The sequence below is a fragment of the Abramis brama genome (assembly GCF_963993115.1).
Source record: "Abramis brama genome assembly, chromosome: 1".
NCBI lineage: Eukaryota > Metazoa > Chordata > Actinopteri > Cypriniformes > Leuciscidae > Abramis > Abramis brama.
The window spans coordinates 14251829-14279762 of record NC_139963.1 but is presented as its reverse complement, the minus strand read 5'-3'; the positions used below and the strand labels follow the sequence as shown (position 1 = coordinate 14279762).

Sequence of the window (27934 nt, the reverse complement as noted above, 5' to 3'; positions counted from 1 at the left end):
GTATGCGGCAGTCCTGTGGGCGAAAATGCCTTGTTGATGCTAGAGGTCAGAGGAGAATGGGCCGACTGATTCAAGCTGATAGAAGAGCAACTTTGACTGAAATAACCACTCGTTACAACCGAGGTATGCAGCAAAGCATTTGTGAAGCCACAACACGCACAACCTTGAGGCGGATGGGCTACAACAGCAGAAGACCCCACCGGGTACCACTCATCTCCACTACAAATAGGAAAAAGAGGCTACAATTTGCACGAGCTCACCAAAATTGGACAGTTGAAGACTGGAAAAATGTTGCCTGGTCTGATGAGTCTCGATTTCTGTTGAGACATTCAGATGGTAGAGTCAGAATTTGGCGTAAACAGAATGAGAACATGGATCCATCATGCCTTGTTACCACTGTGCAGGCTGGTGGTGGTGGTGTAATGGTGTGGGGGATGTTTTCTTGGCACACTTTAGGCCCCTTAGTGCCAATTGGGCATCGTTTAAATGCCACGGCCTACCTGAGCATTGTTTCTGACCATGTCCATCCCTTTATGACCACCATGTACCCTTCTTCTGATGGCTACTTCCAGCAGGATAATGCACCATGTCACAAAGCTCGAATCAATCAAATTGGTTTCTTGAACATGACAATGAGTTCACTGTACTAAAATGGCCCCCACAGTCACCAGATCTCAACCCAATAGAGCATCTTTGGGATGTGGTGGAACGGGAGCTTCGTGCCCTGGATGTGCATCCCACAAATCTCCATCAACTGCAAGATGCTATCCTATCAATATGGGCCAACATTTCTAAAGAATGCTTTCAGCATCTTGTTGAATCAATGCCACGTAGAATTAAGGCAGTTCTGAAGGCGAAAGGGGGTCAAACACAGTATTAGTATGGTGTTCCTAATAATCCTTTAGGTGAGTGTATATATATCTCCATATACACACAAATATATATGTATACAGATACACACATATACCTATGTGTGTATACAGTAGGTCATATACATGTGTGTGTATAAGCCTATATGTTTATAATTTTGGTCTTTATATTCTTAATATTTGTTCCATTATATTCTTAATAAGAAAGATCTTAATATGGTGAAAAAGAAACCGAAGAAATCGTTTAATGCGTTATACACTTCGGCTATTTGTTTTGGCCATTATGATTAGCTTATAGTAGGCCAATGAAAATAAATCTTTTAGGGCTATTTTTTATTTTATTTTAAGTTTGCTATTTTATCATGTAACATCATATAAACTACATGTTTATTGCTCTCCGCTCTCACGTGCTGATGCTGCCACTGAATCAGTTGCTAAGTACCCAAAGACGCCGCCGCTCACAACACAGGTAATTTCTGTTGACAAACAGAGACTTCATCCAATGAGGATAGAGAGCGCGATGACGCGAGGCATTTAAACCAATCAGCATCTTCAGAAGGCGGGGAGAACGTAAACTGAGAGCAAACTTGACCAAAGCAAAGCAGCCGGTAACGTGTGACTTAAATGATGAACTAGACGCGACGCATTTTAATCGCCACAATAAACTGATTTAGTATAATTCTACCTTCCTCACAAACATGATAAAACAGTTTAAACCGATATAATCAAGTGATTATGTTCGTAAACAGACTAAATCGGCTCTTGCGTACTTGTTCAGAGAGAAGTCATTCAAACGAGCATATCTGTGATTGTCGGTTTTGACAGCATCGTAACGTTATTTGCTTAGACCATGTCGACAGACATAAGCCTGCATGAGCTGCTGGATCTCTCCATCGGGACGCCTGATGTCGGCGCGGTCAATTTCAGCGCCTTGCACACTTTGCTACACGCCATCCTGGGACACCTGAAGATCGAGAGGGTCAAAACTGCATGGAAAGAGGCGGACAACGACCATGACAGCCCAGCACAGAGCAAAGCTTCCCTGCTGGAGCCGTCGAGCCCTCATCGGGTGATGGAGGAGAGGGTGCGGGTGATGGAGGAGCAGCTGCGGGCACTGGAGGCTCTTCCCACCGCCTCCGAGCTCATGGGCTCCTCTGACACGGCGCTCAGTGACATGTGGACCCTCATGCAGCTCCGCAGGAAGACCCAGGGGAACGAGGACGGGGTGTCCAAGGTAAGAGGAAACTACTCCTGTGAACTAGAAGTATGCTTTACAGAACCATGGTACCTCCACTACACTGTAGGTCTATCACCACAGAACACAGTTAATAACTTACCTTGCTGGTAACACTTTACAATAAGGTTCGTTAGTAAACATTAGTTAAAGGGGTGGTATAATGCCCTTTCCACAAGATGTAAAATAAGTCTTTGATGTCCCCAGAGTGTGTAGCCTATATGTGAACTTTGAGCTCAAAATACCCCAAAGATTTTGTTATAGCATGTTCAAATTGTTCCCTTTTGAGGGTGAGCAAAAATGCACAGTTTTTGTGTCTGTCCCTTTAAATGCAAATGAGCTGCTGCTCCCGGCACAGGGGGCGGAGCTTCACAAGCTCGTGTGTGTTAGCAGCATCTTCGATTACCTCACACAGACACGCACTGAAAATCTCAAAAACTTTTAGCCTTTTATGTTCAAACCGCAGTCAGACAATGATGGAGAGACTCAAGAAGTGACAACATGTAGACAACATTTTTGAATGGTTAGTTGATGAATTTATGTATCTTATGTGTAGTTATCTTCTAATCTAGTCGTTTATTAGCATATTCTGTCTTGATAATCTATAAAATCGCATTTCCGGGGGCGGGGTTTATGTAAATTATGTAAAAATTAAGTGAACAGCTCTTTAAAAAAAACATTATTTTCTCAGGGTGTGTTTACACGACAATGATGTACTAATGACGGAAAGGTTTTTCCTTTGATTTTTAGGATATGTTTTACACAACAACGATATGCTTAAAACGGTTTTAAAACGGCTAAGAACGGAAAAGTTTTCCTTTGAGTTTTCCGCGTACAGACGACACCATTGTCAAAACGATCCCCATTCACACGTATCAAAGAAAACGACTAAAAACTCTGTATTCTGTTGCCAGGCCATTAGATGGCGATGAAACACTATAGACTGAACACGTAATAAGCATGTGCATGACGTCATCGTTTTCAGAGATTTGCATTTTTGTTGTTTACACGGAGATCGTTTTCAAAAGTTTGTGTTTTCAGGCACCCAAAACGCTGTTGTCGTGTAAATGAACAGCCGAAACGCATAAAAAGTTTTACGTTTTTAGTTGAAAACGACTTCGTGTAAACAGACCCTTAGTGTACAGACACTATGTCAAAACAATCCCGTTCACACGGATCCATGAAAACGAGTAAAATCGCTGTATTATTCATGTCAGGCCAGTAGATGGCGATGTCACTTTGTAAAGAAACACTACATATAGGCTGAACACGTAATACGCATGTGCATGACATCACTGTTTTCACAAATTCACGTGTTTACAGCTTACACAGAGACGATAACAGTGCCGTTTTCAAAAACGTGCACTTTGAAACTCGTTTTCAAAAGTTTGCGTTTTTCAGGCCCCCAAAAAATGAACGGCCAAAACATATAAGAGGTTTTGTGTTGTGTAAACGGCCCCTCAACTAAAAACAGATTTTTTAATGCGATTTGGCCATTCATTTACACAACAATGAAAACATAACGTTATTATCTAAACTACAAAAACGTGAATTTGTGAAAACGGTGACGTCGTGTTCAGTCTATATGTAGTGTTTCTTTACAAAGTGACATCGCCATCTACTGGCCTGGCATGAATAATACAGCATTTAGTCGTTTTCACGGCTCCGTTCCCTAAGTGTGAAGATAGAACATTTTGATAATCTAAAGAACCTTTTTTCCAGTATAAAGAACCTTTTGTGGAATGGAAAGGTTCTTTCATGGTACTATATGTGCCCATAAAGATCCTTTATTATTATGAGTGTATACGTGATAATCATAATTTGATAATCATAATCAAAAAAAGTTTTATAATTCAGTGATTGTTTGAAAACATAGTATGCTATGTAGTATTACATTAACATACTATGTAGTCAAATATGCCTCATTTGTTTGACAATCGAAAACACAAATAATGGTAAGAAGGTTGTGAATGAATGTACATCTAATCATCATTATATTCCTCATTCTCGTCACTGATTGATCACATCCTTACACTCTTTCTCTTTTAAACCCAAACACTCATTAATCAGGGCTGGTTACAGTTAATAGGCCTAAGTATTGTAAATTAAATTAGTTAATTAGTTCATCTTAATAAAAAGGTTAATTAATCCCACCGCAAATTCCTCTATTCAACGTGATAATTTTAAAACTAAGTTGAAATAAAGCGGGGTGATGGCTTTAACAGAAGCAAATACCATTGGTAAACGACCTTGTAGCTCACAGTGTGTATCTCATAAAGGTTAATAAGTTTTTATTAAAAATCAATTTCCCTATGGAGAAAACGAAAGGTTTTTACTTCCAGAATCCGACTGTTGCACTTCATTGGTTCACCAGTGGGAATTAAAAAACCCCACAGGATCTTATTTCGGAATTTGAATGGGAAAAGGCACTGACTGAATTAAAAAAAATTTAGACAACATGAATAATTAAACAATAATTGTGAATACTTTGTTCCCTGAGATGTAAATGACACGTTTCTCTACGAATATTGAACAAATTAAATTAATATTGAACTTAAAATTTTAATATTGATTGTGTAGGCTAATTCTATTGTGTGATTATTATACTGAAATCTGGGAAATTAAGAGTTCTTCCAACATGATCTGACATTTTTTTTATATTGATTTATTAATTGTATAGAAGAGTATTCCTAAATTAAGTTTTTGGTTGTTGTTGTTAAAAGCAAAGTTTATGACTGTGAAAGGCATTGTGAGTTGAGCTGTGATGTGCAGAGGCCCGGGCCGGCGAGCGAGCGGCTCCTCTGTTGGGGGTCTGCAGGAGGCTGAATGTTTCATCAGCTCTAGATGACTGATGAAAGCCCACAGAACAATGACCCAATGACACTGAGCTCCATTCTCAAATAACACCATCTGTGTCTCGTGTTCCTCAAACTACATGTTCGTCACACTCCCCAAACCCCTGTTTCTCAGATACTTAAAGGACAATTCCGGTGAAAAATGAACCTAGGGGTAATTAACACATGGTTACCGAGTCGATCGTTCCCTGGGATGCGTTTTCATGAAAATCGAATGTATAGAGTTTTATCTCTAAAAACAGATTAGCTTATAACACTAGTATATGGGGCACAGAGTAAGTAAAAGTAAATCGCTAGTTAATGCCACTAACAAGGCTCAAAATAGCCTCACACTAACACGGTAGCATAATGAGGGTCCCTACATGCAAACCGAAGCATTGAGAACTTTGTAAGTGTACAGACAGTTTAATAAGAAGATACTTTATAAAGACTAATCGAGTCACGAACGCCGTGCTAAGTGAGCTGGTCGATAGGAATTACGTTTGTGAAATATAACGTAGCGCGGCGTTCGTGACTCGATTAGTCGAGACTGTTTTCCAAGATGATGCCTGTCTGTAAACGCGTAATGTACTGTATTTATAAAGTATCTTCTTATTAAACTGTCTGTACACTAACAAAGTTCTCAATGCTTCGGTTTGCATGTAGGGACCCTCATTATGCTACCGTGTTAGTGTGAGGCTATTTTGAGCCTTGTTAGTGGTATTAACTAGCGATTTACTTTTACTTACTCTGTGCCCCATATACTAGCGTTATAAGCTAATCTGTTTTTAGAGATAAAACTCTTTACATTAGATTTTCATGAAAACGCATCGCAGGGAACAATCGACTCGGTAACCATGTGTTAATTACCCCTAGGTTCATTTTTCACCGGAATTGTCCTTTAAATATCAGTGATGGACGTCAAATAACACTTCCTATTCACAGAGGTGGGTAGTAACGAAGTACATTTACTTGAGTATTTTTTTGGCAAAATTGTACTTTTAAGAGTAGATTTGAATGTGGGTACTTTTACTTTAACTCGAGTACATTTCTAATGAAAAAACTGTACTTTTACTTCGTTACGTTGGGCGACGTTCCTCTCGTTACTTTATTTTAATGCAATAAAGTGTTGTTAAATGCGTATAGTTTATTCCAAGCGCGCTGTAGGACTATATCTTTTTTTTTTTCTGGGCTTGAGCGATGCTCAATTTACAAGTGAATCACTCTTTTAGTCGATTCTGTTCAAATACTTCATCAAACAATTTGGCAGATCTGTCTAAATCGGTTCCCGAATCAGTTTGAATGAACTATTCAGTTCCTGCACGCACTGAATCGTCTGAAGCGCTTTCAATTCACACTCGACTCGGAGTCGTAACGTTAACTGGAAGATTTAAGGACATCAAGAGCGTTGGATGAAGTGGCCGTGGACCTACAGTACAGTCAAGTGAGAGCAAATGCATCATATATTTGACAGCGATGAAGATCTTTATTAGTTGAACATCTTTGTAAGCTGTCTGTGAATGAATGATTCCACAGGACATATATTCGATTTCATTTCACTCAGGTAATACATTTTACAACCAAACAGATTATTACGCCACGATAGCACTACTAGAAAGTATGACATTACCCGTTTTTTGGACATATACATTAATTTATACATTAAATAAGCTACTATTGTTCACAGTTAATGAACACCCGCCATCCCGCGGTAGTTTGTGTGTATTGTTGCGCACTGGCGTGCGAACTCGACTTGAAAACGAATGCCTTTGCCTGCCGTAGACACAGTTAACCAGTTTAAACATGCTTGCAGAAATATACATTTGATTATATTTTAGAGAACAGACAGAAGAAGATCCGTCGATGTACTTTTGTTTGTTTTTTTGTGTTCAGATGTTAAGTAACGTTGGCAGTCATGAGCGCGAGCACATGTGAAGAGTTTTAACTCTTTCTTCTCTGTGTCAATGCGACACTCTGCAGATTCACTTTATTTCGACATTGTCTAATAATCCAAATGTAGTTTTATAAGTTACTATCATACAAACCAAAGGACAGGCAATGATTTTCGGGCTATAGGCCTACAGATGGCAGAAATAATGCTTTTCTCTTCTGTTTTTGTTGCGAAGATCTGCTTATGATAATAATAGTCATTTAAATAAAAATAAAAAAATCTAAATAATATCATTTTATATATGACTACTTTAGATGCAAAAGCCTCTAAGTACCATCTGAAATGTTCTTCTAAAAGAGCATTTTTTATCAAACTTGTATGTTTATGTTCAGTAATTTCACTTAAATGGCAATGAAAAGTACCTATTAATTGTCATTAAAGTGAAGTTATTGAACTTAAATATACAAGCTTGATAAAAATGCTTGCTTTAGAAGAACATTTCAGATGGCACTTAAAGGCTTTTGCATCACGAAGTCTTCATATATATATAGGCCTATATGATCCGAAGTAACTAGCTACTTGAGTAGTTTTTTCAGTGGATACTTTTTTACTCTTACTCAAGTATCTATTAAGAATATGACTTTTATTTTTACTTTGAGTAAATATTTCTATAAGTACTTGTACTTTTACTTGAGTACAGTTTTTGGATACTCTACCCACCTCTGCCTATTCACCACATGGACACATTTCACAAGTGTTTTAGTCCAAACACAGTTCTGCTCAGCCTGTTAACATGCACAGTAGACTAAAATGAGGCATCATGAAATAGATCAAGTCTGTGTGGAGGGTAAACACTTTTTGCTGTATGTTGATTGGCAAACAACAATTAATTTGAACTCTTTAATTTCATTGATGGGGTTATACAGTAGAGGGTGCGATTACGCATCTTCTGAAAGAGTTCAGACTCTCCGGGTCAAAACACAGACAAAAAAGCAGCAGAAACAAGCGATAAACGCATTGCTTTTGCACGCTGTAGTCTTTTAAAAAAATAAAATAAAAAAAATCTCAGCATTTTGTTCAAAATGTTGCTTTTTTATAATACTTACCAACATTTAAGTGTTGATAAAAAAAGGAATGCATGAAGCAGGCATAACACATTTATTTATTTATTTTAAAGGCAGAGGCTCTGTTATTTCTTTGATAAATTGCATATTCAGATATTCATTCAACAAAACATTCATGACATTTTTGTGAAAATGATTAAAAACTCTGGTGGTGACTGGCAACTTAATAAAAAAAGAAACAGTCCTAACATATTTTTTTTTTGTACCCAGTGGCATTATAATCACACAGGGTTATGATCATCAGAAACATGCATTCAGTCAGGTGTATCCAAGCGTTTGGTTGGTTGTGAGTGATTCACACCAGTCTTCAGGTTTACACACAACTCCCTTCATCTATCTTAACTGTAATAAGAAGGTGGAAGACATTAGTGTTGCAGCACGGATACGTCTTACATGACGCTGAGTCTGGCTTTAGCTGCGATCACGTCTTCATCCATCCACAGTAATGAGCCTCCCGCAGAGCCGCCGGTGCACGGGGAGGTCCTGCTCATCTTCTTAATCATTAATGTTTGGTTTGGACATGTTTGGAGTCACCCATGGTTATCCGCCAGTGCCCTCAGATGACCCCCGCCAGCCGAATCCGGGGAGGCCGGACAGGATTGAGAAGCACTTGTGACCCACAGCAATGCTGGCGTCAAACATGTGACCCGCAGAAAAAAACACCGGCTCATTGGAGTGATGCCTTCAATGAGGAACGTCAAGGGGGGTCTGGATGGTAATGATTCCCGGGGGGGTGTGTGGTTGCATAAACCGACGAGTCATCACATGCTCTTTCCCAGGTCTGATGAGGTTAGGGTGTTCCCTATCATATTCACTTCTGGTGTTTTGACTGAACCGGGGTGTGGAGTAGAGCCCTGTGCCCTGATACGGTGTCATGGTGACAAAATGACGAGCCGGGACAGTTTGAACTCTCCTGTGGCGATGACTCGCGTCGTTAAAGAACAAACGATGACTGACTTGTTAAACAGCTTGTGTGTGTCGTTTATATTTGCTGTGAACAGCTGGACTAAATTCTTATCATACCTAATTACCATAAACAAATGGGCTGTCAGGTTCATAATGACAAATCGTCCCTTGCGAAACGGACCGCGGCACGACTATAGTACCTGAGGTGTTCTGTGATACACTGCGGTTCAGAAGTTTGGGGTTTAACAAAGACTCTAATGCTAATTCTGCATCCAAAAATACAGTAACACTGCCATATTGTGAAGTATTATTATGATTTATGACCTATTTGAATATATTTTAAAATGTAATTTATTCTTTCTGCTTACTTCAGATCCATCAGAAATCATTCTAATATGATGATTTGATGCTCAATAAACATTTCGGACAGCGTAATATTTTTTTATGGAAACCATGATACCTTTTCTCCCCACGATTCTTTAATTAATAAATGTTTTTAAAAAAACAACAGCATTTCTTTGAAATGGACATTTTTTATAACATTCTAAATGTGTTTACTGACACTTTTGATTCATTTAATGCACCCTTACTGAATAAAAGTCGTACTGACTTCAAACTTTTGAACCATTGTGTATGCATATCTGTTATCTAATGGTAATATCACAGTACTTCAACGTCTTATACACTTCAATATACAGTCATGTGAAAAAGAAAGCACACCCTTTAGAATGTTATGCTTTTATGTATCAGAACATTATAAAAATCATCTGAACAACAACACATGACATATTACACCGTGTCATTATTTATTTAACAAAATTAAAGCCAAAATGGAGAAGCCATGTGTGAAAAACTAAGTACACCCTATGATTCAATAGCTTGTAAGGAATCGTTCTATGTGTGTCAGTATTAGTCTCTCACATTGATGTGGAGGAATTTTGTCCCGCTCTTCTTTACAACGTTGCTTCAGTTCATTGAGGTTTGTGGGCATCTGTTAATGCACAGCTTTCTGAGGTCTCTCCTGAGGTCTGGACTTTGACTGGGTCACTGCAACACTTTGATTCTTGTCTTTTTCAGCCCTTCTGTTGTAGATTTGCTGGTGTTCCTGGGATCATTGTCCTGTTGCACGACCCAAGCTTTATCTTTCGGACAGATAGTCTCACATTAGACTCTAGAATACTTTGGTTTACAGAGGAGTTCATGATCGACTCAGTGACTTGTGTCTAAGCTGTGCTGCTGTGCTTCGTTTTAGAGAGAAGATTATTTCTCCTGGCAACCCTCCCAAACATGCCATACTTGTCCCGTCTTTTTCTGATTGTACTGTCATGAACTTGAAGATTTCACATGTTAACTGAGGCCTGTAGAGTCTGAGATGAAGCTCTTGGGTGTTTTGTGATTTCTCTGACCTGGGGTGAATCTGCTGGGACGTCCACTCATGGGAAGATTGGCTGCTGTCTTGAATGTTTTCCGCTTGTGAATAATCTTCCTCACTGTAGAATAATGGACTTTAGATGGTTTGGAAATGGCCGTATAACCCTTCTCAGATTGATGGCAGCAACAACTGCTTCTCTAAGATCATTGCTGTTGTCTTTCCTCCTTGTTATTGTGTGAACACACACACCTGAATGATCCAGACCAGCAAACTGACAAAACTCCTGCTTTTATTGAGGAGATCACACTTGCTGATGATCAATTCATCAAAGACATTTGATTAGCAGAGACTGATTGATTCTTACTCTCTTAATTCCTATGGAAACAGTAAGGCTGTACTTAGTTTGTCACACACAGCTTTTCATTTTGGTCTAGTTTTTGTTAAATAAATAATGACATGGTGTAATATGTCATGTGTTGTTATTCATCTGAGGTTGTATTTACCTCATTTTAAGACCTGCAAAGGTCCAGATGATTTTTTTATTATGTCCTAATACGTAAAACCATAGAATTCAGTAGGGTATCCTTTCTTTTTCACATGACTGTATATCATAGTAATAGAATTATAAATAGTATTTTACATGGTACTCCCAAAAGCTATAATATTACCATGGTAGTTTTTAATACTGTTTTGTAGGTGTACTATTTTGTGTACCATCACATAATATGGAAATGGAACTGACTAATTACTATATTCATATACCATAGTGTTTATAAGGTACTACAAGATAACAGCCATAGTATTTCCATGGTATTTTATATTAAAAAAAACAGGGTATTACCAGATTTTCAAAAAAAGGTCTAGAAGCAGAGTATTTCCATTGTTATATGTCCCAACACTACCAAAATAGATCAGTAAATAAATAAAAAGGGTATTACCATAATACACGTCTAAAAATAATCCCATATAACAAAAAAAAATATATATATATATTGCCATGGCACATGCTCAAAAACATGGTATTACTATCTAAAAACAATCAGTTTCATGCTATGTGTCCACAAACACTGTATAACTCTGTCTTTGTCCAAAAACATGTTAATAGCTTGTTTTGTTTTTTTTGCTAGAGTTGTATTTTCATTGACAAGGAAGGATTGAACAGTCAGTAACTGTCTTGATAGTCAGTATAATAATCTAATTCATATTTGTCATCTACACATCTACACTTCCTCCACAGAATAAAACAATTCAGAAGATAATTGCGACTTTTTATCTCACAATTCTGACTTTTTTCCCCTCACAACTGTGAGAAATAAACTCACAATTGCAAGTTATAAAGTCAGAATTGCGAGATATAAAGTCAATATTCTCGCAATTGAGAGTTTTTTGCATATTAACTCGCAATTGCGAGTTAAAAAGTGCAATTCTGAGGGGAAAAAAGACTGAATTTCTTTTCTTAGAATTGAGTTTATATCTTAATTCTGACTTTATAACTCGCAATTGCAAGTTATAAAGTCAGAATAGCGAGATATAAAGTCAGCATTCTCGCTAATGCGGGTTTATATCTCGCTGTCACGATTCATGTCTGTGTTCCCCTGTCTCATCCTATGTTTAGCAGTTCCCTGTTATGTTGATTAGTCTCCCCAGGGGTTTTTCATTAGCCACGCCCCCTTGTTATCTTGTTTAGCTTGTCTGTCTGTGTATTTAAGCCCTGTGTCTTGTTTCAGTCTTGGTGAGTTCTTGGCGTTGTATGTTGGCTGTTCCTGTTCCTGTTCCCGAGTCTCTGTCTGAGTTTGCTATCTTTTGAGTTTCTTTAATAAAACCTGCTGCACTTGGATCCTGCATCTACTTAAGCTGTCTTCGTTACACTCGCAATACTGACTTTTTTTCTCACAATTTTGAGTTTATATCGCAATTCTGACTTATCTCGCCATTTTCTTGCATATAAACTCACAATTGTGAGTTATAAAGTCAAATTCTGATGGAAAATGTTTTTTCTTAGAATTGCAAAAGTTAAATATCTTAATTCTGACTTTATAACTCGCAATTGCAAGTTTGGATCACGCAGTTGAGAGATTTAAACTCACAATTGTGTCACAATTACCTTTTTTATTTCTTATTGTGTTGGAATCAAGCTTCCATCCTCTGTACGCTAGTCATCCCTTCAGTTTAATAAAGTTACATCCAAGATAAATTTGTCCATCAAACAGAGCCTCACAGGGAAGCAAACAGCACTAAGAGTAACACAGGTTAGACATCAGGGGTTACGCAAACATATCAGAAAGTGGGCGGACAGCGATGCCACATCCTGTTTGATTCAAGGCTGATTCCCAGGGCTGTGTGCCGTCATGGCAACCTCTGGTGGGGTTAAAGGTCAAAAGTTCAGAAAGTATATTACTTGCCTTTTCAAAGAAAGAGACACGGAGGATGTGCTTAACTGATTCAGCAGTGCTCTCATAGAGTTTGATCCCTCTTCAAAGTTCAGGCAAAAGGGATTATGGGCTTTTTCTCTGAAGAGCGTGTTTGTTTCCCAGTTACTTTTGCCCAGTATGAGAGGTATGAAATGAAACCAAGTAAATCTTCAAAGACTGTTTCCTCCTCAGTGTATGGACTTAATCCAAGACCTGCTGAAGGAAGTCCAGGCGCTCAAAGAGTCCAGAGATGATCTGAGACAGGAAGTTGATGCGCTGAATGGTCAGCTCAGCCAGGTGAACACACACACACACACACACCAGTATCACTCACATTTCTGCTCATTTATATTCAGCACTTGATAACATGTTGTCATCCTCAGCTGAACATGAATGAGTTGGGTGACCGTATTGTGGCTATGGAGCAGTATTGCAACCGAGTGCAAGATCTGGACAACACCACGGTGAGTGAGGAATAGTTCAACCAAAAATAACTTCACCCTCATGAAATTTCACAAACAAATAAAGTCCACTGTCAAAAGTGAGCCAATTTATGAAGCCTCTTGTACACAGAAGTCACTTTACATCCCTCACGCGATCTCCAGATCACATCGATTCCTGTTGAAAGTCCTTTTGAAATAAAAGTATTAAAGATGTAAAATAAGTCTCTGATGTCCCCAGAGTGCACAAAATACCCCACAGATATTTTTTATATTTATTTTTACCTCACACAGACACGCACTGAATATTTCAAAAACTTTTAGCCTTTTATGTTCAAACCGCAGTCAGACAAAGATGGAGAGACTCAAGAAGGAGTGACAACATGTAGAATGCAACAAGGACGTTACTGAATGGTTAGTTGATGAATTTATGTTGCTGATGTGGAGTTATCTATCTTCTAATCATTGATTAGCATATTCTGTCTTGATAATCTTTAAATCGTGTTCCCGGGGGTGGGGTTTATGTAAATTTTTCATGAAGAAGCTCATTGTAGTCTCTACCAGTCGTTTGTTGTGGTCCTTAAAAAGCGATTTCTGTAAAAGCAAATATCTCCCTTTGCTTTGAACTTTGAGCGTTGTAACTTTGCAGATGTTGTTTTAGGCTCAAACAGCAACATTACACACTAACTAAAGTTAGAAATGTGAAATCATAATCAACCACCCCTTTAATTTCATTCAAAAATTGTACGTGCTAGTCAGATTGTGGAAGTTACGTTGTGAATATACCTTTTCCAACTCACTAAAACACAGACAATGAATAACTAAAGCATGAAGAATTCATCATTTTGCATTATAATAGTGCTGTCAGGATTATGTTTTGTTCGTTCTGTTTCCCTGTCATGTGTTCCCTGACCCAGGCTGTCTCCGAAATCGCCCCCAGTACCCTTAAATAAGGCACTATTTGAGGGACCGGCCATTTGTAGTGTTGTCCAAAACCATAGTGGACATTATCGAGTGCACTCATTCAATCCCACAATGCACCTCAATAACGGGCATCATGGGGCACGTTTCCATTACAGATTTGAAAAAAATTCAAATGTCGACAAAAAACAATTGCGAAATGACAGCGTTTCCATTGCTCGCGTAAAATCATTCCAAAAACCATGGCAACGGACGTTGGTAGGTTTATGTACTATATCCCAGCCACTGCACTAGCCATTATTATTAATCGAAGGAGATGTATGTGTGTTTTCCAAGTATTAATGGTAAGGAACGACCCTTATTATACTTGTGAGCGGCACATATGAGGTGTTTCTGGGTGTTTCTCCCTCATATCTGCTTCGAGGTCTTGATTGTGGCATTTCTTTGAGGTTTAGAATCCATTATTCCTGTAATTCTTTCATCTTATATGAATTTAATAAAGAACTCTGTCTCGTATTATGTCCAAACACACCGCTTCATCTACGTCAGGTGACCTGTAAATGCGCAAAAACTGTTTCCATTGCAGTTTTGCGAAATATTTCTTTTTCGAATTGCCTGAAAAACCACCTCATGCGAGCGTAAAAACTTTTTTGCAATAAATGGGAGTTTTTGCGAAATTGACGTGTTTCCATTGGGCGTATTTTCAATGCGCAATTTAAAGGGTAATGGAAACGCGGCTAGTGTTTTCCACTTTAGGGTAACTGTTCCTGATGAGCGAGATTTGTGCTGAAACAATAAAAAGGACTTTATGTGGTCAGATAATTATTGTGTCATGTTTATTAAGAAAATGCCGAATTACATTTTTCCTCTCTTTCAGAAAGAGCTGAAGGACAAGATGGCCCAGTACCCTGTTCCAGAGGAGCTCACACAGTGTGTCACATGGGACGAGATGCAGGCGGCGCTCATCAGCGAGAGGCAGAAGATCCAGGAGGCACGTCCAGCCGTAATCACTCAATACACAGCGCAAAGTCAATTTAGTGTGTCCTGTAGCTTTCAGAAGCCAGTAACCTTTCACAACCATCCTAAATCTCACCGCAGTTCTTATCGCAGTCATTGTTTTGTCAGAGCAGGCGGCAGCTGCAGTTGAGGCAAACATTGACCTGAATGAATGATTTGCTAAATGTAAATGCATAACCAACATCTACAAACAGAAACTGAGGCCAAAAATGAAGACATTCATCTCAGCCTCAGGTGGCATGAACTGTGCTTTTGTAAATGACATTCCCTCTTGCGTTCCCAGGGGTTGCAAGGCACAGTCTCCGCCGCTAAAGACACCGTACCCGTTCTCCCTTTGAACCTTGGTAGCCCGATCAAGGATGACAGAGCAGGTACAGGTGGGACACCTGGTGTAGATCTCTCTTCTCCACATCAGTCCCTGTCTGACGAGGCTCTGTGCACTGCGACGGGCCGGGTCAGCGTTGGGGCCGAGCGTTACCCAGAGACCGTAGAGGCTCTGAAGGAGGTGGGCAGACTGAGAGACAGACACGAGAGTCTGGAGACCCGTGTGGGACAGCTGGAAGCAAACAAGGCTGATCGGACCCAGCTTCAACATCTGCAGGATCTCCTCACTGCAATGGGTACGACATACACAGCAGGGTCTCAACCGACAACATCCTGCGTTAATTCTATTATTCATTCATAATTCTAATCACATTTATATTTCATGGTGACCACACAAAGAGGCTTATGGCTTGAAAAGATGCCAATGTTAAAACTAGTTTTATCACAGATGGCAACATAATGTCGGCCCAGATCCGGCCCACATCTGGCCCGCGTGGAATCCACATGTGGCCTAGATCTGGGCTAACACTACGTTGCTGTCTGGGATTAAAGGGATAGTTCTGTCATTATTTACTCACCATCATGTCATTATTTACTCACCATCATGTCATTCCAAACCTGTATGGCTTTCTTTATCTGTGGAAAACAAGTTATTTTGAAGACAGTTTTTTCCATTCAATGGAAGTCAATGGGGTCCAAAACAACAATTATAAAAACAATTGACTTTTCACTTAAAAGCCACCGGTGACAAGGGTTTCTGAACTCTATATAAAGCCCCTTTAATATAACATGGGCATTACAGGGGCCTTCATCTGCATTTTACACCTGCAAATCAATCAATATCCATTTATATTAACTACTATGTACTTGCATTAAAAAATATTTGTTAGGTACATTTCATTTGTACAGAGAGTCTGGCCACTCTCCATTGACAAGCGTTAACTTCCTTGTAGGCGGGTACTCTGTTGAAGTTTAAAACTATTGGATCTGCCCAGAGCCACTCTGGATCTGTCATAACCAATCGCTAACTTTTGGTCGTGACGTAACCCTACAACTCAAACTAACGCACGACCTCAACGTCATCGTTCTCAGCCACTCCCTCTGTTCACTGATTGGACCGGTAAAAATTTGGCTGGAGAAAACCCACGAATATACCGCAAACCCAGACGGAGTACTGAAGGAAACTGAAAATTGAGCGGAAGTACGTAGGAGGGCGGAGCCAGGCTTAGTTTAAGTGTGGGTTAAGGTGTAAGCCTGTCAGGATTCCATCACCATCTCCTTCCACTCATTCCCTCACTCCGCCCACTCAGTCATTCACACGCTCATTGTCACCTGATTACTAATCACCGTCACCTGGACCTCATTATCAGTTCACCCATATATACCTGCTACAAACATTCAGTCATTGTCTGATCTCGTCTACACATGACACAGACTCTCTGCCATACTTACCTGTATTCCCACCTTCGATCCCGATCTTCTCAGCCAGTCACCATTCCGTCTTCTAAGGAACTCCTTCATCATCATCTGCAAGAGAAAGAGAGAGAGAGACTTGGTTACACTTCAGTTAAGCTATCATCTGAAATTCAACTTACTGTTTACTCACCTTTTTCGCTGTACCGATCCATTCTGCAAATTAAAGCATTTAACTTACCATTCTGTCTGCTTCGTCTATGCCAAACCTGACAAAGCCAAGGTTAACAGTGTAATTATAGATGTGATTACAGAAATGAATTACAGCTGTAATTACATGCAAGTATTTTTATATAAATTAGGGCTGGGAATCGTTTAAAAAAAATTAACTAATTAATTGCACAGTTTGCTGTAATTAATTGCAATTAATTGCATTTCCCCCAAGCTTGTAATCATCAATATTTAAACTTAGAATAACCTAATTAATAGCCCTGTATTAAAATAATATTAAACATCAATATATTATCAATATATTATTCTTTTTCAATAATCAATCAACATAATTTAACTTTTTTTTATATATATATTTTTTTTTACTAATTATCAAAATAAAATATAGTCGTACAAAGCTATTATTACCAGAGCATGTGATCAGAGCAGGTAATTGCACCATTGTTGCCCAGCATGAATACCAGCAGTAGGGCTATTGCAAACAGAAGTCTACTACTGAGAAATTTCACGTTATTTGAGCGGACTTTGCTTTTCCAGTGTGTGATCGGTACATGACTGGAGCGTTTGGGCCATTAACGACAGAGCAGAACGCGCAGCGCAAACACGGAGCGGCGCAGCAGCGCGCCGACACATATATACACACACATACACGGAACGGAGAGCGCGGCGCGGAAAAGACCCGCTCATGGAAGCTGCGCGAGAATGAAACCTGATCGCCGAACAGGGAGGGGCGGGACGGCATATTTTTGGCCTTTTCAATAGCAGCCGTAACAGGAAGTCATTTAAAAAAAAAGTGCTGCGTTAATTGCGTTATTTTTTTAACACGTTAAGCATCTCAAATTAATCGCAAAGATTAACGCGTTAATTCCCCCAGCCCTAATATAAATACAAGGTTAATGTAAAGATTTACACAATAAGTGCATAGTTAGTACTAGTTAACTACACTTAATATGAAGTGGGTCGCAATTTTTATTCACAAGCAAGTTACTTTTTGTTAATATGCTTGTGTAAGTATGTTTCTGACATTTTGTTTGTGATGTCTGCAGGAGAGCGGCAGATTCCTGACCATGTGCCGGAGCAGCTGAATCATCTGAGGACTCTTGTGGACAGTCTTCTAGAAGAAAAAGAGAAGGTATGAGAGAAAATAATCCAACCTAACCTTTCCTCTAACCCTCTCTTTAAAAACACAGTTTAGGGTTATCAGATTATATGATAGTCAAGTTCCTCTAAAGGCTGTTTTCATCGGTACAGTTTATGTAATTATCTAAACAGAACTTCCCCTAGACTTCTATTGTTGTAAAAGGTGAGGTGTGTCATTTGTGTCAGTCAAATAGATAGTCCAGCCTAAACTCATGCCGGTGACTGAGCAACCAATGTCGAGATGCTCAAACAAACAGAGCAATGTATTGATTGAGCCACAATGACACACTGTACACTTTTCAGCGCAATCAATCTAACTGGGATAGGAGAATATATTTGAAGGTACACTATGTAACAACATTTAAATAATGAGTCAATACATCATCAATCCTTCCTCCAAAACATGTTTTTGTCTTACCGTGATTCACTATGGTAACCCTGACATCAACATGGTGTCGTCCCAGATCCAGGCCGCATCTGATACATGGGCCGACACTATGTTGCTGTCTGGGAAACATATTATAAGTGTTTATATTTTAGATCTGTCAGCAAATTAATTTGAAACATTTCCAAACCCAAAATTTTTGTACAGTTGTGGAAATGGAAAACAAATTTTATAAATGGCATTTCCAAATATGATTTGGACAATTTGTTAAGTTCTGTTCCGAATTGTTGTTTTCCACCTCATTTCATTAAATGGTTCACTCAATTTAATTCTGAATGACACACAGCCCATGGTTTTGTCGGATTTATCTTACTTCTGGCAAAGTATTTTTCATCAATTTTATGTAGGTCAAACTCAGGAGCTGTTTGCACGCCACCATTTTCAACTAAAAACTAAAAAGTTTTTTATGCGCTTTGGCCATTCGTTTACACGACAACAGCGTTTTGAGTGCCTGAAAACGCAACTTTTCAAAAAGGAGTTTCAAAGTCTACTCTGCTCTGATTGGTCAGATGGCCCAGTCTGTTGTGATTGGTCTACTCTGCTCTGATTGGTTAGATGGCCCAGTCTGCTGTGACTGAATTACTGACAACTCGTTTCAGGCATTTCAGGATCGATTCCTTCTTTTAGGAGTCCATAACTCCATTTATCTGCACTTTTATCCTTGAAACTTTGCAGACCTTTTACATTCACAAACAGCTATATTTCACACTACATGAAATATAATATTTCCGAAAAAGCATAATAGGGGCACTTTAAAATAACCTAACTGCATAAATGTGCACACCATTTTCCCTGGTGCTATTTTGCAGGTTTAGAAAACAATTCCGCCACAGACCAGGAAAAACCTAGTCTAAAGACACTTTTTAGTGTTGCGCATGTTATTCATTTGCTATTTTAAGGGCGCATGCTTGGCCATAATCAATGTAGCGTGTGCACAACGTGCATACACTTTGATTCTCTCATCTACACAGAAGCAGCAGTTTTCATTTTGCAAATCATAGGCTACATTATTACAAGGAAAAATATTAACACGAAATCATTGTTGTGCCCATGAAGATGTGAAAAAAATAGGCATAGCTTACACATTTACCCAAATTATCATACGCCTGTTTAACCGAAGCTAATTTGGGTGGGTTTCTCCCATCCCAATACAATGTCACTTCTCTGTGTTTTACTGCCGTGACGAGAACGTCGGCCTCCTCGGCTGTGAACCGCTCCTGGCAAATCCACCGTTATAATAGCAATCCGCCATAGAACAAGCGCGCCTGCTCTTAAAGGGAATGTGAGATGTCGCTCTGATTGGTTTATTTCACGTTACACCCAAACCACACCTATGAGTAATGAAGCTACTTCAGACCAACCCATTTTAGATTTGCGTCGGACGCAAGAGTCATTTATCCCGCCGGTATAATAGCAACAGCACCCAAGACCCGCCCACAAAGTTACTTGTGTTTCGCGTTTGATACTTGCGTTTCAGATAGTTAAATTAGGGCCCTTTATAGCCACTGTACAATTATACATTTTTTAGATGTTTTCTTACTTTCTCACTTTGTGAGGACATTATCCTTGCTGGCAGAATCTGGACATAATGATGCTATATCAGAATACATTTTCTCCTCAATTTTCTGGCAATTTGCAACAGTTGCTCCTTTGTACAAGTCTCAAGTAAAGTTTCTGAGGGACAAGCGAAGAAATCTTCGAGCACCGAAGACATTTTGTTAGTAAATACACTTATACTACAACAACACAAACAAAACAACCAGCTCACGCACGTGAGACACTGTTTACTAGTAATACAACTCCCATAAGCCACTGCTTCAAAGAGGAACTACGTCAGTGTATTATGTAACCTACTCATTCACAAAACTTCCGAAGACTTAACACAAGTCAAAACACAATGTAGGCACGAAGAGAAGAACGCACTATACACACACAAACGCAATTATTTACTTATTTCTATTACTTATTTTATTAATTATTTTATTACTTATTTTAATTATTTACGCAATTATTACTTTTTTTTTTTAAGAATGGGTTCACCTCTATAATCTGAGAAACTCCAGCTCCTATCTATGAAAAAAAACATATAAACTAATTCCTACCTTGTCTTCAAAGGTGTACCGGGCTCGGGGCGGCATTAAACGCTGAACTCCGTGACGATCAGTTAAACTGAAAGTCCGAAAGCGTACCCCCTACAGAGAGTTAATCTCCACCCAGGATAACCATTAAAAACAAAAAAGACAAAATAATAAACAAAACAACAAACAGTGTTCCGTCGGAAGGACTGTATACACAACCCAGCTGGATACACTCTGACTAACCGGAGTTCTCATTCATAAAGGTAACCATTCACAAAAATAATCACATACTCACCAACATTCCTACACCAAAGGATCCCGGACGAGACACCCAATTTATGTCACGGCCAGCTCGCTCTCGACCGTAACATAAAATAGGAGCACTTGTTCAAATTGATTGACTTGCAAGTTTCTTTATTGAAGTGTCAAAATGATACAATACAAAATATAACAATGTCTAGGGTTTAAATAAATGGGAAAAATAATAATCCAAATGGTGAGGAAATGTTGATACAGCAAAAGCAAAGGTTCAAGCAAATGACTTCTCCTGGGGACTGCCGATCCCCAGAGGAAAAGTGAAATGGATTAAATCAGTCACATCTTTTATTCTCTCCACAATCAGATGAGATTATTCAGCAGGAGTGTACAATCGCCCACACCCTCCCAAGTCATCCCGCCACCAGCAGGCGAGAAAAGGAAGCGCAGGGTCGTAACACTCCTCAATTTTCTGGAGAAACTCATCCCACTTGTTTTTTACACTGCAGAAGTGCATGAATCTGGACCTGATTAAATTAGAAAAGCAAGTGCAATTTCCTTTCACTGGTGGACATTTTGAGCCCTTTGTACATCACACACACTCATACAGGACTGCAGTGCTGAAGCTGGATGAGGAAGTGCAGGTTCTGATGAGAGAGAAGAGTGACAGAGAGGAAGAGAGAAGCAGCCAATACAGACACAAACAAGAGCAGGTCAGACAGACAGAACTCCTCCCTCCAAAGGGCTGGGCCGTATATCAAACTCAAACACCAAAGGTTAATATTATAATATAACTAATAAATCACAATAACCTATATATTGGCCAGCCCTGTTGTTTTAATACCCTAGCATTGGGTTATTATTTTTCCTTAACATTATTTTCATTTTTTTCTTTACGGTTCACCTGTAGTTAAACAGCCTCAGGGTTATGATTGAGGATGTGATGTCCTCCTCATCCTCTCCACTCTCGAAAAGTCAACAGCAGGAGGCAGTAGAGTTCAGCAAAGCAGCGGCACGTGTCCAAAGCTCAGGCCAGGATCAGGATCAGAGTTCAGGTCAGGGTGAGAGTTCACATCAGGATCAGGGTCAACAGCAGAAAGAAGGTCACGATCTAAACCAGGAGGTCAGTCAGTTGCCCAAGAGTGACTACAAACCACTGGAGGACAAGACCACTCACATCAAGAATTAAGGATTAAGGTACATGACAGACAGGGACAGAGATAAAACAGAGATGAAAAGAGTCTATATTAATTCTTCTTAAGACATTTTAAGAAACATTTGAGACAAAGTTGCAACCCAGACAGCAACATAGCGTCGGCCCAGATCCGGCTCACATCTGGTACTCGTGGATTCCACACGGCCCAGGTGTGGGCCGGATCTGGGCCGACACTATGTTGAAACTGAAATGAAGCCGAGTCTCCCGAGCTCCGACAGATCGGTGAAAATGTCCTCTGTGTGTATGTGATGTTGTGAAATGTGTGTTTTGCTGCAGAACACTGATGTGGCGAGTGATGTGAAGGGAGTCTTACTGCAGCTGCAGGCCGACAACGAGAGACTCCACAGCACATCCAGACGCCTGATGGAGGAACACAGCGAGAAACAGATCCACATCGACGTGAGTGAGAGCAGAACAGCTTCTGTTCATCGAGAAACAGGAGCATTTACAGTACAGATTCAGTTGCTTATTTTAGTACTCAGTAATATTAAATTGTCTGGTACACATGGATTTCACACGGCCCAGATGTGGGCCGGATCTGGGCCGACACTATGTTGCTGTTTGGGTCACAAAGTTCCATTATAATCAATGAAAGTGACTGCATAATGAATCTCGTATTTAGCCTACATAATGTCTACACTTTGTTTATTGTAAATTAACTTAAAACAAGGGGATTTGCGAGCGAGCAGAACTCAGCACTGGACAAAAACTCTGGTGTTTAGAGTTGTGAGTGGATTCTAACTCAAACACCTCTGATTGGCCACTGCATTCAAGCAAACAAGAGATATGTTTGTGATTGGCTGCATTGCTCAACGCTGCAAAAACACGTTGTAAATAGATAAGAAACTTTTGACGCTCTCAAGAGTACAAACACCAAATCTGTTTTGCCATTATGCTATTATTACGGAGAAATCTGATCCCAGACCAGCAGTTACGGACAGCTCTTCACTTAATCAGCCGTTGAGGCCTCTGTCCTCAACGCCGCATATTAAAGCCAATGAATAATTAATGATTTCCTTCAGCTGAGACTCTTCAGATGCGCTTTGTTCGCCATGATGGTTTTGAATTGCTTGAAATATGATTGAAATCACTTCAAAAAGGAAAATACAGTTCAACATGTGCAGTGCAAGTCATAGGCTACATAAAATTATAATGAGAACATTATTATAATTGTGTGCTTGGGACATGGATTTTAATGGTGAGACTTTTGTTTTTGTAATCAGGCTCTCAAAAAATGATATACAAATTTGAACTTAGATTCATCAGCCTATATATCGGTTATCGACTTTCAAATTTAAAGAGTTATCGGTTATCGGCCAAAGTTTTCATATCGGTGCATCCCTAGTAAAATTTACTTGCACTGAGACACATGCCATGGTAGGGACTTCCTACTGACTTAATTTGTACTGAAATTAAGCTAGTTATAATTATTACACCCTTGCCCAACTCTCAACCCCTTACAGAAACCTTTAGCAGTTATATATGTGAGATGCTGTACGAAGCACATTGACTTAAGTTGTGGCTTTTCCAGCGTCTGTACAAGGTTTTGGAGGAACTGGATGAAAAGAAAGCGGACAAGGAACTGGTGGAGATGAAGACTGAAATTGTGAGTTGTTTCTTTATACCATTCATAAATATTTAAAGTTCCCCATGGGACACTCACAGTCAGTGGACGTCATCTCTTTTCTCCTCAGAAAGCAGACAAACAGGCCCTGGAGAGCAAGGTGAGCCGCATGCAGTTCGACAGCATGATCGAGCAGCTCAATAACATGTTACAGGAGCTGCTCGGGAAGATCAGCGGGCAGGAGAAGGACTGGAACAAACTCTTCGAGAAGATCTCCACTGAGATGGACTGCAAGGTGAGAGAAGGATGGACAGAAGCAGTGCTGTAGGTACAATTCTTCCTTAAAGTCATTTAACATCTCTATGGTGTAAGAAATATTTTTTCACTGTTAGGAACCTGTACGTCTTAAAGGAACATGGCGACTTTTTGGGACTTTAGCTTATTCACCGTATCCCCCAGAGTTAGATAAGTCCATATATACCCTTCTCATCTCCGTGCGTGCCGCAACTCTGTCTGACGCACCCACCGCTAGCCTAGCTTAGCACAAAGACTGGAGGTAAACGGCTCCAGCTAGCATACTGCTCCCAATAAGTGACAAAATAACACCAACATTTTCCTATTTAAACGTTGTGATTTGTATAGTCACAGCGTGTACACAGATTTACTCCAACTCTGAGCGAACTCTCTGCTCCTCACTACGGGGCTTCTCAGGTGCTGCAAGCAAATCACTCCACCCATGTAGCAGTGCTTCGCCTTCTGAGAATATAGTTCCCAGTATGTATACGGTTAGAAGATGGCTGTGTGTCTCATGTGACCTTGTTATTTGTACACGCTGTGACTATACAAATCACAACATGTAAATAGGAAAATGTTGGCGTTATTTTGTCACTTATTGGGAGCAGTATGCTAGCTGGAGCCGTTTATCTCCAGTCTTTGTGCTAAGCTAGGCTAGCGGTGGGTGCGTCAGACAGAGTTGCGGCACGCACGGAGATGAGAAGGGTATATATGGACTTATCTAACTCTGGGGGATACGGTGAATAAGCTAAAGTCCCAAAAAGTCGACGTGTTCCTTTAAATTACTCACTGATAGGATTATTCTAAATTTTACATTAATATAACAGCTTTTTTCTATCCACGACTTTCCCGAACTCTGACCTTTCCCATGATCGCTATGGCAACGTAGAACAAGCCGGTAACGAACTTCCGGTTTACGTTAGCCTGAAGATACAGCTATCAGAGAGAGCCTCTACAAGCCCAAACAATTTGCTTGGATAATGAGGAGTAGAGCTTAGATCGGGCCCAAAAAATCAAGCCCGACCCTACTGAGCCCTACTGGGCTGTGTCCGACTCCAAGCCCGGCCTGACATATTAACTGTAATTATGAGCCCAAGCCCAATTTAGACCCAATCATTTTTAATACGTGGGCCGTTATAACCAGGGGCGGCGCCAGATAATTTTTTAACGTCTGCTGAGGGGGTGCTATATATATTATATTTATAAATACTTTTAATAAATGAGCAAAAATTGGCCACTTAATATTTAATATTCAATTATTTTAATGATCACAATTAAAGTATTAATTTTATTAAATTGAACAAGCACAACATTCGGCATTCAATCAAATATTATTAAAGATTTATTATTATTAATAATGTTATTTCAACACAATATCTCGTTATTTTTCGACATCATATGTGTGCCAAGTGTGCGTGCAATAAGCAAGATGTGCATTTGTAAATCCAGTGACATGCGTGCATTGATTTTTATTAATAAACTAGTGTTTTCTGTCAGTGTCTTCTGCAAAGATGAAGATGATCATGGTGTTCACTTTTTATAATCAACATAGATGGAAAAAATTACATATAATATTTGAACAAATATGAAACTAAATGCTCTTATTTAATGGCTACAACAAATATAGTAGGCCAACATACTCTCTAGGCTATTTGTACAAATTGCTGCACATTCAAGTTAATTCTCGAATTAATTTTCAAATTATTGAAAACAATAAACATACCACTTAAAAATATACAGTTGTACTGCAGTTTTTTCTAAGTAGCGTTACAAGAAAGACTCTTTCTGCATAGAGGGTCCGTTTATGTTGGAAACAACTCCCATTCATAAAATCCTTCAGTTTTCGCGTGTTGTTTGTGCACCTGACAACGGTACACGTTGAGCCACAAGGAGCCATTGCTTATCTGTCAGCATTACTACTTGTCAGTAATCAGTTTCACCCGTTTGTACCGCGACGCGAGTATCCAGTGTGTGCTAGCTTCATTGAGCGTTACGCTAAACCGGAACTGAGATACCGGCAACAGGAAGTATCGAGTGTCATGGCGACGCCCATTAAGACTCGCAGGAAAGTTGTGGATAAGTTCAGAGTTAAGTGTGCTATTATGGTCATTTTTCCCATTACAGTAATGAGAATGAGATTTTTAACAGGTAATGAGAATTTGGGGGAAATGTGCTTGATTGCCTTGATTGTAATGTCACAATGCATCCTAAAATAGGCATCATTTCTTGTTTCGGCCCCACTTTATATTGAGTGTCTTTAACTACTATTTTAATATTATAAATGATTAATTTAAAATAATTTGTGTTATTTTATTTTGAAAGATTCAACCAATTGCACATTATTTATTAATTTTTTTATTTTTACCCGCTGGGGTTCCTTGTGTGGCAGTCAAAAACGTTTTTACCAATTTTATGCTTTATTTTTATTCAATAAAGTTTTTATTTAATATTTTGTATTTTTAGGCAATTTTATGGTACTAAATTATATTTATGTAGTTTATATATTTAACTTAAACTGTGATACATCTTGAATGCTTTGGAGCACAGACTTGAGTTTGATCTCTTTTCAAAGATGACACTTGGAAAAAATTAACTTAAAAAAAAGTTATAAAAGTTTATTGTTAGGAAAAGGCACAAAAATACTATTTTTAATATTTATATGAAATATTTGCATATTTTACAAAATGTGTTTTACTAAAAAAAAACAAAAAAAAAACTATTAAACTGCAAGAAAATCTATACAAGTTGTGTTCCAAATTTGAGGATGATATTACCAAACATGAGCTTTCAGTTAGACTTTGTTTGGCCGCAGTACCAAATGTTTCCACTAGATGAAATTCGTCTCCCATTCTAGAGCCCTGCACGGGCTTCAAATCTAGGCCCGAGCCCGGCCCTGGCCCGAGACGCTCAGGCCCTAGCCCGACCCGTGTCCGACAGCTCATCAGAATTATCAGCCCGAGTCCGACCCGAGCCCGTTTTTTTTTTTTTTTTTTTTACAGCGGCAGACTGCCATTAAAATATGTCTGTTTTGTTAGTTATGTTTCTTTTCTTTTCATTTCATTTCTTTATTAAGCTAATTTAGACAAATGTTTGAAGCATTTAAAAAAAAAAAATGACGGCCAAGCAAGCAGAGCCAACAGCGAGTAAAACATGTTTGATCAATTTAGCCTCTCAAATCAACGCTAATACTTTACTTAGCTACAATAAAATCCATAGATATAAAACACTTCAAGCATATCACACAGACAGTTAGTTTAATGTTTATTTATTAAACCACAGTGAGTAATTTTTTTTGAAATACTGAGGCAGGCTAAACAAATTAAATTAAATAAATCAAAAACAAACTTGCAGGTTATCTTACCTCAAAAATGCACCACAGAACATGGCCATTCTTTTTTCCAGTAGTTTCCAACAGTTAAACGAAAATAAAGTCCAATCAAACGAAAAACGAAAAACATCAGTAGTTTCCAACAGTTAAACGAAAATAAAGTCCAATCAAACGAAAAACGAAAAACATCAGTAGTTTCCAACAGTTAAACGAAAATAAAGTCCAATCAAACGAAAAGTTAGAACAGTCTTTTACAGAGCATCGTGGAGAAAAAGAATAGCATCCACAGTGGAAGATTTTAACCCAGTCCTCTCTTCTATCACTCGCGATTTTTCTCTTAATATTCTCCATTATTTGCACATGAGGTGAATTGTTGGTTCCGCTGATGGGAAACCTTCTGTGTGTGTGTGTGTGTGCGTGCGTGCGTGCGACTGTCATGTCAATCATATGTCAGTGTAATTATAAGATTATGAAAGTTATGAGGTTATTAAATGTCTTTCTATGTTTGTTTTTCTATCGTTGACGTCAACTTCTCATATTTTTTTTTTTTATTAATGTCTAAAAATATAAAAAGAAGGATAACTCAAAAAAGGCCCGAGGCCCGGCCCGCATGTGAACTATGACGTG

At 39.0% G+C, this 27934-nt stretch overlaps 1 protein-coding gene across 2 annotated transcripts in view; it reads left to right on the top strand.

Moving 5' to 3' along the window:
• Positions 1-1434: 1434 nt before the first annotated feature.
• Positions 1435-27934, top strand: part of LOC311068098 (uncharacterized protein) — a 43345-nt gene continuing 16845 nt past the window's right edge. The window contains exons 1-9 of one of the 2 annotated variants that reach the window (XR_014603333.1): positions 1435-2103; positions 12834-12938; positions 13025-13105; positions 14880-14993; positions 15303-15639; positions 18034-18119; positions 22398-22520; positions 23653-23727; positions 23816-23980. Coding sequence is in view for 1 of the 2 variants with exons in the window: in XM_084090316.1 (XP_083946442.1) it covers positions 1720-2103; positions 12834-12938; positions 13025-13105; positions 14880-14993; positions 15303-15639; positions 18034-18119; positions 22398-22520; positions 23653-23727; positions 23816-23980 (1470 nt within the window). In the remaining variant the exon portion in view is untranslated. The remainder of the gene's footprint in view (positions 2104-12833; positions 12939-13024; positions 13106-14879; positions 14994-15302; positions 15640-18033; positions 18120-22397; positions 22521-23652; positions 23728-23815; positions 23981-27934) is intronic. The other variant, XM_084090316.1, reaches the window with a different exon arrangement.